General features: G+C 40.9%; 1 protein-coding gene across 2 annotated transcripts in view; it reads right to left on the reverse strand.

Moving 5' to 3' along the window:
• Positions 1-12,195, reverse strand: part of Oca2 (OCA2 melanosomal transmembrane protein) — a 220,857-nt gene that overhangs the window by 116,039 nt on the left and 92,623 nt on the right. For both annotated transcript variants that reach the window (XM_075952458.1, XM_075952457.1), the window contains exon 19: positions 6,197-6,324. In XM_075952458.1, coding sequence (XP_075808573.1) covers positions 6,197-6,324 — 128 coding nt within the window. The remainder of the gene's footprint in view (positions 1-6,196; positions 6,325-12,195) is intronic.

The raw sequence follows: 12,195 nt of genomic DNA on the forward strand, positions 1-12,195 counted from the left end.
GTGACTCTGTTCTCCAGGGTGCAGGTAAACAAGAACAGAAGAGTTGACTCCCCACCCCCACCTATCCCACCCCTGCCACAGCCCCTACAGCAATTGATAGAAAGGGCCCTGCACCTCGCCTGGGCAAAACAGTAGAGCTGGCCCTGGCGCTATGAGTATGGGTGACCTGGATCTGAAGACCTGAGAGCAAGGCAGTGCTGAAGAGCTCACTCAGGTAATGACCATGAGGGAAAGCTGGCAGACTGACCAAGCCAGCTACCACCCAGGTCCAATCAGGGCTAAGAGCTGTCCCATCCCAGTGTCCACCTCATCTATGAACTGTGGAGCATGTGAAGGGGCTGGACCTACAGATCTGAAACAGCTGGATCTCCATGACACAGGATAACACTAGGATATCCAAGAGGAGCCCCAGTGAGAGCTGATTGTTGTAGCTGAAATAGACCAATGAGTCATGGCAATGAACACTTGCAAGTAAAGATGAATGGACCAAAGGGTACAATGTGTGACTCACTGGGCCACTCAACAGCTTCCACAGAAAGATTCCTCTCTCTCTCTCTCTCTCTCTCTCTCTCTCTCTCTCTCTCTCTCTCTCTCTCTCTCTCTTTCTCATTTGGTTTGGTTTTATCTTTTAAGTTTGGTTTGTTTCAGGCGATTGCAAGGGCAGAGGGCAGATGGGAGGGGATTGGGAGACAAGTGGGATCGGCATGCCTGATGTGACGTCTACAGGGAATCAATAAAAGTTAAAATAATGATGATAATGACAATAATAATAATAATAATCTGCAAAGAACGTGAAGACATCTTCAATAAAAATTTTAAGACAGAATCAAATGTGTTCAGTCATGGCCCAGAAGTGTATATGACCAAAAATAATAATGAATGAAGTCTAACACGAAATCATAAACTACTTAAAGCATTATAAGGTATTCAGTTGGTTGGTTGGTTGGTTAGTTGATAACTGTATTTATTGTTCAGTTCTTGAATGACTCATTTGTGAATGGTTTCACATTCCAATTTTATAAGGTTAAGCACCTGCTAGAAGATTCAAAGAGCTTTAATGCAGATTCCATATTGTAAAAATGGTCATATCATTAAAAGTAATCTACAGGTTCAGTACAATCTCCATCAAAATATTAACAACAGAATAGAAAAAAACTTAAATTTCATATGGGAGCATAAAAGACTCCAGATAATCAAAGCATGATGAAGCAAGAAAAACAGGGCTGGAGACATCACACTACTTGATCTCAATTGTATCACAGAACCATAATATCAAAAATTGCACTCTACTGGCACAAAAACAGACATGTAGACCAAAGAACAGAATAAAGTGATGTGCCCAGAAATAAACTCACGCAGCTATAGCCTCCTAACAAAGCTTCCAAAAACATAAACAGAGAAAAACACAGCCTTTTCAGCAAACACTTCAGGGAACACCGAATGCCCACACATAGAGGAAGGAAATTAAAGCTGTGTTTCTCATCCTGTATGGAATCAATTCAGAATTACTCCAAGCCCTGGATGAAAGACCTAAGAACTGAAGCTGCGGAGGGTACCGTAGGTAAAAATACTTAAGGTACAGGTGCAAGCAAAAACTTTTCAAAAAGTTTTCTGATAGCAGAGAGAGGGGTGTCAAGAAATGAAAAAAGGGATTGTATAAATGCAAAAAGCCTCTCTGCAGAAAAATCATGGCCACCAGAGTGAAAAAGCAGCCTACAAAATAGGGGGGAAAAACTTTGCTAACTACATATCAGACAGATGGTTAACATCTTCAATTTATAAATAGCTTCAAATATTAAACAGCAAAATAATAAATTGCCCAATCCACAAATAAGCCAGTAAACTGAAAAAGGTGGTTGTCAAAGGAGTTACAAACAGCCAATAAATACCTGAGAAAATGTTCAACATGCTTAGCATCAGAACGGTGAACATAAGACTGCTTTGAGATTCCATCTGACCACAGTCAGAATTGCCATCCTCAAAAAAAATTACAACAAATGCTAACATGGATGTGAGGGTGGGGAGACTCATCTGCCACTTGTGGAAATGCAAATGGTATAACCACTATGGAAATCAGTTGGAAGTTTGTCAAAAAGCTAAAATTAAATCTACCACATGATTCAGCTGTACCACTCTTGGGTATGTACCCAAAGGACTCTATATCCTACTACTGTAGTGGTAAAAGTAAAAAGTAAAAATGCTGCAGGTCCCCAAGTGGCTGCAGGGCCATGAGACCATGCCACAGGTCCCCCGAAGTGGTGGCAAGCAGCAGGCAGTGGGTCCCAAGAGCAGTCAGTCCCAGGCAGGGATGGCACAGTTCCCTGAGTGGCTGCAGCAGGCAACGAGTCCCAGGCAGGAAGCCATGTGGTGAGTGAGAGACCTCAACAGGGCAGCCAGTCCCATGAAGAGAGACAGATGGATGGGCATGCCATAAGACCACATTATAGGCTATTGCCAATGCTCCTGGTTACCCTCAAGACCTTGTTAAGGAAACCTTATTGCTGAAGATACCACATACTTGAGTACATGGAGGAATCAAATTGGAGTTGACCTAGAAGCTTCCACACTATTGACTAGTTTTCATAGTAATAGAAGATGCCAAAAAAACTACTAGAGGATAAAAGTAATTGTCATAACAAAGTGTGAACCCTATGTACTAGAATAATAACCACCCTGGCAAGACATGCCCACTGGTGCAATAGTGGCATAAACATTATGGGAGTAACCAAACACTTTCTGCTTGGATTTAAGTTCAGCCCCACAAGATGAAATCTCTAGCTGGCATGATTATCAGGCTAAGAATATAAGGTTAGACAAGTGATAGGTCATACACCATGATTTACTACTGGCTTTCTGCACAATGCACCTGGGGCCTATCATTATACTCATGAGAACAATGCATCTAGCAACCCTTATCAGAGAAGCTTCATCTTCAGTAGATGGTGATTAACACAGAGACTCACATTGCCAAGGTGCAAAGAATAAGAGACTGCAGAATATCCATTCCTAAGGAAATACCTAGACTGCAACTCTCATCCCAAGATTCAGGAACCATTGAAGAAGAGGGGGCAGAAAGAGTGTAAGAGGCTACAGATGGCTAATAAAGATGCAGTGTCTTCTGGGCATGGCTGGGAAGCTCCACATATGGAGACACAGCAGTTGTGACACCATGCACAAGACCTGTGCAAGCCCAAGACAGAATAATCCCAGATTTCGAGGCATTCTGACCATCATTATCTGCTGAATGGAGTATGTCAGAATTTTTCATGAATGTGGCCCCTGGTAAGTCCACCACACTCCAGTGAAAGACCACACTTCAAAGACACTGTGGGTAACACAAATTAGCCTTTATAAAGAAAGAAAAGGGACACAACATTAAGTGATAAGGGAAGTGGGTGTGTCTGAGAAGAGCTGGGGAAGGCAGGGTAAGGATGATCAAAGCACATGACATTCTCCAACATCTAATAAATCAGATAGCAGATTGTGGTGAGCAAAAGAGGAACCCTTATATAGTGTTGATAGGAATATAAACTTACATAGCTTTTATAGGATTCAGGGGGAAGAGTCTTCAATAAATGCAAAATAGAGCTACCATATGATCCAGGCATACCACTCCTGGATATGTACCTGAAGAATCCTAAGCTAACATACCACAGAGATTCATGTTCATTGGTGTTTACTCCCACACCATTCAGAGGGACTCCACCTACGACCTTGAATCAGTCCAGATGTCCTTAAACAGATGAGTGTGTGCAGGCATCCACACGTGGCTCTCACGATGAATATAAAATCACAGACCCAAAATCAAGATATGTAATTGTAAAAACAATAGGCGATCAGATTTGCAGGAAAGCAGACGGACCTGGAAGTCATTACAGAACCAACAAACGCCAGACTTGGAAAGACAATTTGCTGCATGCTTCACCTCGTATGTGGAATCTAGATTGAATTGTATATGCATGTGTGTGTGTGCGTGGTGTGGGGGGGGGGTTGTGAATGAAGATAAGGGACCATGAGTGGGAATAGGAAGAGATCGTTAGGAAGAGAGGATGTGAGGAAGGGTGGGAAGGGGGAGACTAATAGAACACATCAGACATGAAAGCAGAAGGGAGGATATCAGTGGGCTGGGGAGAGTGGAGTAGAGAATGAGAGGGTGTAGCAGAAGGGGGAGTAAGGAAAAGTATGACATCTGCATGAAATTGCAGTAGTAAAGCCCATCACTGAGTACACTAACTTTAAAATTCATTTAAGAAATACCAAACTATATTTCCAGGAGTCACGGAATCCAAAGACAAACACATAGGCATCCTCATGAATATTAACCTTCATCAGGCGATGAAAGTAGACAGAGACAGAGACAAAGACCCACATTGGAGCACCGGACAGAAATCTCAAGATCCAAATCAGGAGCAGAAGGAGACGGAGCACGAGCAAGGAACTCAGGACCAGGAGGGGTGCACCCACACACTGAGACAATGGGGATGTTCTATCGGGAACTCACCAAGGCCAGCTGACCCGGGTCTGAAAAAGCATGGGATAAATCCGGACTAGCTGAACATAGAGGACAATGAGGACTACTGAGAACTCAAGAACAATCGCAGTGGGTTTTTGATCCTACTGCACGTACTGGCTTTGGGGGAGCCTAGGCAGTTTGGATGCTCACCTTACTAGACCTGGATAGAGGTGGGCGGTCCTTGGGCTTCCCACAGGTCAGGGAACACTGATTGCTCTTCGAGCAGATGAGGGAGGGGGACTTGATCGGAGGAGGGGGAGGGAAATGGGAGGCGGTTGCAGGGAGGAGGCAGAAATCCTTAATAAATAAATAAATTAAAAAAAAAAGTAAAAGTCAAACCTGAGGGACACGATGAACCAGGGCATAGGCGGGGACCCCTTGGCCAGTAGGATTTTTGTTACTTATTTTTCTCCCTCTCTATTTGAGGAAGGCACACGTTGATAAACAATGTCTCAAAATGAAAGTACATAGTGTGAATAATTTCTAGGAATAGTCACAATCAAAAGCAGTATTTACTCAATATTGTGCGACCCACGTCAATTCCTTTTACCTGATGAACTAGTTCTTGCAAGTCATTCCAGTTTTAATTTTGAGCAAATCCTATGTTTTATAAACAAATTAAATTAAACCAAATTCACCTGTCACAAAAACAATTTAGGAAAAAGAAAACAGTATCAACAAAGTCAATGTTTTTATGAGAAGCATTTAAAGACTGAGATAAAAACACTGGTCATGTTAATATTAACCTCTATCATTCTCCATTTAGTGAATATGTAGAAAGACCTGAAACCTTAGGCTTAGCTCTGTAGATAAATACGAAACCTAAAATCAAGTAAAAGTTTACATAGTCAAAAGTCCAAAGTCTAACCTCTATCAGTACAAAGTCTAACCTTCATCATCAGTACAAAGTCTAACCTCCATCCGTACAAAGTCTTACTTCCATTAGTACAAAGTCTAACCTCCATCAGTACAAAGTCTAACCTCCATCCCTACAAAGTCTAACCTCCATCACTACAAAGTCTAACCTACATCCCTACAAAGTCTAACCTACATCCGTACAAAGTCTAACCTACATCCGTACAAAGTCTAACCTCCATCAGTACAAAGTCTAACCTACATCCCTACAAAGTCTAACCTCCAACCCTACAAAGTCTAACCTCCATCCATACAAAGTCTAACCTCCACCCGTACAAAGTCTTACCTCCATGAGTACAGTCTAACATCCATCCATGCAAAGTCTAACCTCCCATCCATACAAAGTCTAACCTCCATCACTACAAAGTCTAACCTCCATCCATACAAAGTCTAACCTACATCCGTACAAAGTCTAACCTCCATCAGTACAAAGTCTAACCTCCATCCATACAAAGTCTAACCTCCATCCATACAAAGTCTAACCTCCATCACTACAAAGTCTAACCTCCATCACTACAAAGTCTAACCTCCATCCATACAAAGTCTAACCTCCATCAGTACAAAGTCTAACCTCCACCCGTACAAAGTCTAACCTCCATCCCTACAAAGTCTAACCTCCATCCATACAAAGTCTAACCTCCACCCGTACAAAGTCTTACCTCCATGAGTACAGTCTAACATCCATCCATGCAAAGTCTAACCTCCCATCCATACAAAGTCTAACCTCCATCACTACAAAGTCTAACCTCCATCCATACAAGGTCTTACCTCCATCAGTACAAAGAGTGCTGCAAAGAAGAGGAGAGTCGCCCATTCCACTCTGTGTAGAATTATCTCAAAGTCATGAGTGTCTGCTAAAATTAGCAACCAGATGGCCCCCAGCATAGCAATCCATCCTGTAAAACAAGCAGAATCCATCCTGTAATAGATCCATTGCTAACACACCAGTTGATGTTTTGTCTTCTGAATGGTTTATTTTTCATTGAAAGCAACTGCTGTATTGCAAACTGTGTACATTTAAAAGTATAATTTCTATTTTAGCTTATGTATATTTCATGAAGCAATACTGCAGTCAAGATAATGGGCATATTCATCATCCCAGAACTCATGCCCCCCTCCAGATCCTTCTATCACTGAACAATACACTCCCAATAAAACATCCTTCTCTTATCTCTATAGATCAGTTTACATCCTCTGTAAATGTAGATTTGTATTCTCCTCTCTCACTTTCTCCCTTCTCTCAATGCTACAAATCAAACCCACAACCCCATGTCCTACCTTTAAGATATGCTCTGGCCCTCACAGGCAGATTGATCTAATGGCACATATATTTTCTGATTACTTCTCAGTGGACAGATAACCTTGTCAGAAAAGCAGCATTTAGCACAATTACTTTAAGCTTCTTCCCTTTTGTTATGTGAGTCAAATTTCAAAGTTTTTCAGCAGTCGCTGGTATGCCATTATCTGGCTATGCCATGATATATGGCCCATTTGCCAATTAAGGACATCCCAATGGTTTCTAGTGTTTGGCTATTACAAATGAATATGACATAAATATTCACAGAATGACTACAGCGACCTCACTCAATAGGAACAGAGCCTTGAAATATGGCAACAATGCAGACTAGACCTGAGAAATGTACCCAGCTGCCTTTAGAGATTAGAGAAGCATTAAGACTGTCCCCTTTCTCCTCAGGTTCCCTGACGGTCAAAGAAGACACATTTTTTTTTCATTGACTTTTCATGTTCACCAACATCTGGGCAGGTTCTAACCACTCCTGAGGGCTGAGCACTGTTTTATCACATAAGGGCACTGGAAATAGTTCAGAGCGTGTTTTGTGCCATCGCTCATTTGCCAACAAGAAATTCATATTAATAAGTAGTCACCACTTGACCTGAAAGTTTTAATAATGGCCTTAAAACATACCTTACTATTTTACTGATAACTTAGAGACATCTTTGTATAAATGAACTTTTCTTTAAAAATCTGTGGCTGAAAAGCTGCATGCTGTCAAAATCACTTTCAAAAGGTCAGCTGTCTCAGTGTTTGTGTTGATGGGTATTTGCACACCGTGTGAAGATAAATTGCTGTGATTAGTGTGATAAAAAGCTGAATGGCCAATAGATAGATAGGAAAAATACACGGGACTTCCGGAAAAAGGAAAGAATCCTAGGATGGATCTAGGCAGGCAAGGGAGAGGACAATAAGACTTGGAGGGAGTCGGAATGAACGGAGGGTAAAAAGCCATGAGGCAAAATGTAGATCAATAGGAACAGATTAATTTAAGTTTTAAGAACTAGTTAGGAATAAGTCTAAAATATAGGCTCAGCTTTCCTAATCAATAAGAAGTCTCCATGTCATTATTTGGGAGCTGGCTGGCAGAACAGAGAAAGACTCGTTACATGTTTGTGCAAACCTATGCGACACAAGCTATTAGAAATGAAAAATAAAAGGTGGACAGGTCATTAAATTCTTTGCTCTGCTCCCAGATCACTGACCTGTGTGTGCTCAATGTAAGAAATTAGCTGTATTATTCAGATCAGTATATCAGCATAGCTCCCCACCCCTATTGCTCTCCTTACTGGAAATTGTCTCACTCTTGTGGACTTAGATGAAGGCACAACCTAGTCCCTGAGCAAGGGATGAACAAGATCCGCATTCCTAACCAGAACCTGAGGTAGCTTTCAGCCTATCTACCATTTCTTCCCAGCCAAGGTGACGTAGAAGCTGTGTGTGAAATGATGGAGTTAAAAGAAAAATGTTGGTTCCTTGTCCAAAAGGACCTTAACTATCAGCACTGAACAGTACAAGTAAGAAAAACTCTTTATTGTGTTAGATCTCAGGAGATGATAGAAAGAGTGTTTTACCCAACATAACATATTCTATCCCAAAGCATCTGGCCTCAGGGGAAAAAAACTAATGTACAGAATTTAAGTAATATTGTGCAAATAGTCAAAGAAAAGCTAGCTTAATCATGTTGTTGAGTGTTGTTATAATGAGCCATGTCATTCACTGGCAAGAGCACAGTTTCCACAAGCAAGCACTTAAAAAGCATCTGAAATGATTAACTCTCACGAGATTTTTTTAAATTCTTGCAAAAGTTACAAATGCCAAGAATTTGAAACATGACCACAACAAACAGAACAGCTGACAGACCTGTAAGGAGTTTCTTTCTGTCCTGCCAGCCAGCTCCCAAATAATGACACAGAGACTTCTTTTTTATTATAGATGCTTAGTATTTAGCTTAGGCTTGTTCCTAACTAACTCTTACAACTTAAATTAACCCATTTATATTCATCTACGTTCTAGTACATTGTGTTACCTCTCTTTCATCTTGTACATTCTATTTCCTCTGTCTCCTGGCTTTTCCTGTTCCCTTAATTCCTTCTCTTCTTCCTTTCTCTCCCTGGAAATCCCACCTATACCTTCTGTCTATCACTTAGTTATTCAGCTTCTTATTACACCAATCACAGCAATGCACCTTCATACAGTGTACAAATATCCCACAAAGCAGACCTTACTGTTTCTAACACGATGATTCCAAAACAGAATTTCAGACTAGGGAAAAGTCTGTAGTCCTACTATTTTTAATAAGACTGAGATATGAACTGCCTTCATTTGGTTTTCTAGAACAAGTAGAATTGTCTGCCTTACAAATGTTAGGGGCAGATACAATTTACATAGAAAATAACATTAATATGTTTGATATAACTTAGATTGTCAAGGTTAATTGTCAAAGAAAAAATAGTATTAATAAATATTAATCACTTGCCTTGAGAGTTTTAACAATTGCCTTAAAACATACCTTACTATTCTACTGATAACTCACAGACATCTTCGTTTAAATAGACTTTTCCTTTAAAAGTTTATGGCCAAAAAGCTGCTTGCTGTCTATTCAAATCACTTTCAAAAAGTCAGCTACCTCGGTGTTTGCACAAACTTATGTGAAACAAATGTTGGAAATGAACAATGAAAGGTGGATGGGCCTTTCGAATATCTGCTCCACTCCCAAATCACCAACCTGTGTGTGCACAACACAGGAAGCCGGGAGCGTTGTTCAAAACATAGTAGAACCAATAAAAGGACAAAGACAGGGTGTAAATACATGAAGAACTGTAGCTGAAACACAGCCAAGCCTGCAAAACGTACCTTTGGGTTCTTGCCAAAGGTCTGAATAAACCAGGAGAGGGGAGCTAGCCCTCCTAACTTCACATCTCACAGTGTCTGTGATGGCCAACAAGACAGCTCAGTCCATCATTGAAGTTACTCTGACATCCCCAGGTTCTTAGAGATCTCAACAGTCTCCAAGGAGAAATGGACAAATCACCAATAAGCAATGAACAGAAGCAGCTTCCCCAAAAATGAATTCTTTATTTGGAAAGTGAACAAAAGTCTTATTCCTAACCAATAAGCTATTTGCAATTGATACCTGCCGGGAAATAGAAAATCCGTTTTCTCAAATGGGTTCTCACTGGGCATATCAACCACATTCCAGGGCAGGCTTCATGCCCAGTAGATGGCCAATGGAAAATTAAATTCCATGTATTTTTAGGTACAATTTGTTTGCTTTTATACTTTTGTCCTATTAGGGGTTTTGTCTGGTTTTTTTGTTTGTTTGTTTGTTTGTTTGTTTTGATTTTGTATTGGGGGGTTGAAAAAGAGGGGAAGAACATGAAGTTGAAGAGTAGGGAGGTAAGGAGGAGCTGGGAAGAATTAGGAGGGAGAGAATGTGATCAAAATATATTGTAAGAAAAAAGTAAGCAACAAAAGTCTTTAATGACCATGGCAGAACTAATTTCTATAATTATAAATGCATCGGAATTCAGCTACGGAAGAATGTCAATGTGAATATCAAATAGAACTCTGAAAATAATCAATTCCCCCTTAAGAGAAATGAAATTATGGTCAAGGTGTTTGAAATCTGGAAGTTAGTTTGTTAAAGCTTTTAATAATACGAAGGATAAGCTGGACATTGATAAAAAAAAAAAACAAAGAGTTCTGATCTTAGTAAGGAGATTAGCAAGGAGAAATTATTAACATAAGGGGCTTGTGGGACACCATCAAGCAGACCAACATATGGATCATAAGAATTCTAAAAGGAAAGGCAGCAGGAGAAGGACAGAATGAACAGTTGAAAAAATAATGGGAAAAAATTAATCTCAACATCCAAAAAACTCAATTAAGTTTAAAAAAGGATGTATTCCAAGAGAACCACACTCAGTCACATCATAGGAAAACTGCTCAGAGACAAGACAGACACAAAGAGAAAGTTTTCAGTCAGTGAGGGAAGTAACTGACCACGTACTCAACACAATGAGCAATCACACAGTACTGAAGCTGGAAGGCCCTAAGATCACACAAAGTGCTGAGAAAGAAGGCTCTCAACCAAGAATTCCATACACAGCCATACTGTCATTCAAAATGAAAGACAATAATGAATTTCTACATAAACAAAGAATAACCAGGTTACAATCTATTGACCAAAAGAGAACCGGTAGTAAGGAGGGTCCGAGGGGGGAGGCATGAATCTCCCTGGGAAAGGGAAATAGAAGAGATCTCCTGGCTGGACTGGGGGCAGGTGAGCATGGGAACTTGAGGGATCATCTTGGGGAGTACATGGAGGAGGAGAATACTAAAACAGATGACTGGAAAGGGGGTGCTTTACAGGATCAGGTAGGAACCTGATACAAGGGAAACTCTCATGAACCTCCAAGAATGACCCCAGCTAAGACTCCTAGTGGGTACACAGCCTGAATTGGCCATCTCCAGTGATTGGTGACTACCCAAACTATCACCAAAGAGCCTTTATTCAATAGCTGATGGGAACAGATACAGAGATCCATAGCCAAACATTAGGCTGAGCTTGAGGAATCCTGCTGAAAAGAGAGAGGAAGGTTTGGAGGAGCCAGAGGGGTCAAGGACATTACAAGAAAACTCACAGAAACAGCTTACCTGGCTCACAGAAACTAACAGTCTGAACCAACAACCAGGGATTCTGTATGAGACAGACCTAGGCCCTCTACATATAACAGTTGTGTTATATGTGACAGTTGTGTAGCTTGGTCTACTTGTGAACTCCTAACAAGGGGAGTAGAGGCTGTCCCTAACTCACACTTTGGCTGGCTCTTGGGAACCTATTCCTCATACTGGATTGCCTTGCCCACCCTAAACATAAGGGGAGGTGCTTAGTCTTACTGTAACTTGATATGCCATGCTAAGTTGATTCCCATGGGAGGCCTGATGCTTTCTAAGTAGAAACAGAAGGGGTATAATTTGAGAAAAGGCAGAGGGGAGAGAGAGGGACTGGGAGAAGAGAAAGGAGGGGAAACATGGTTGGGCTGTAAAATAAATTAATTAAAATTTTAAAAATCCTATAAAAAGAAGGGTTCACATAACATGTTTTCCAACCAGAAGGCTGGGAATAGATGTGGTTAACAGCCTGGTAATCCTTGTGCTATCTGTATGACCAGGCCACATCTGACTTCCCCAGACTCTTACATGTATCTCAGTCAGTTCGCAGGGCTGTCCTCTCTTAGATCCTTATCATGGGCTGCTTACCTTGAGCCTACTTCCTTAGTTAAGTTATAGAACTTATCTTGATGGAAAATGTCACTTGTACTTTACAAATTTCTATGTAATCGTGCCTTAAGCTTTGTGGCACACAGAGAATTGAGTTCATTATCACCAGGAAACGTGTTTCCATACTGTGTTGTGCCTAAGCATGTCTGAAATAAACTACCTGCTGTCAGACTCTGGAAGTTTGAAC

This window comes from Microtus pennsylvanicus, chromosome 18 (assembly GCF_037038515.1).
Source record: "Microtus pennsylvanicus isolate mMicPen1 chromosome 18, mMicPen1.hap1, whole genome shotgun sequence".
Lineage (NCBI taxonomy): Eukaryota > Metazoa > Chordata > Mammalia > Rodentia > Cricetidae > Microtus > Microtus pennsylvanicus.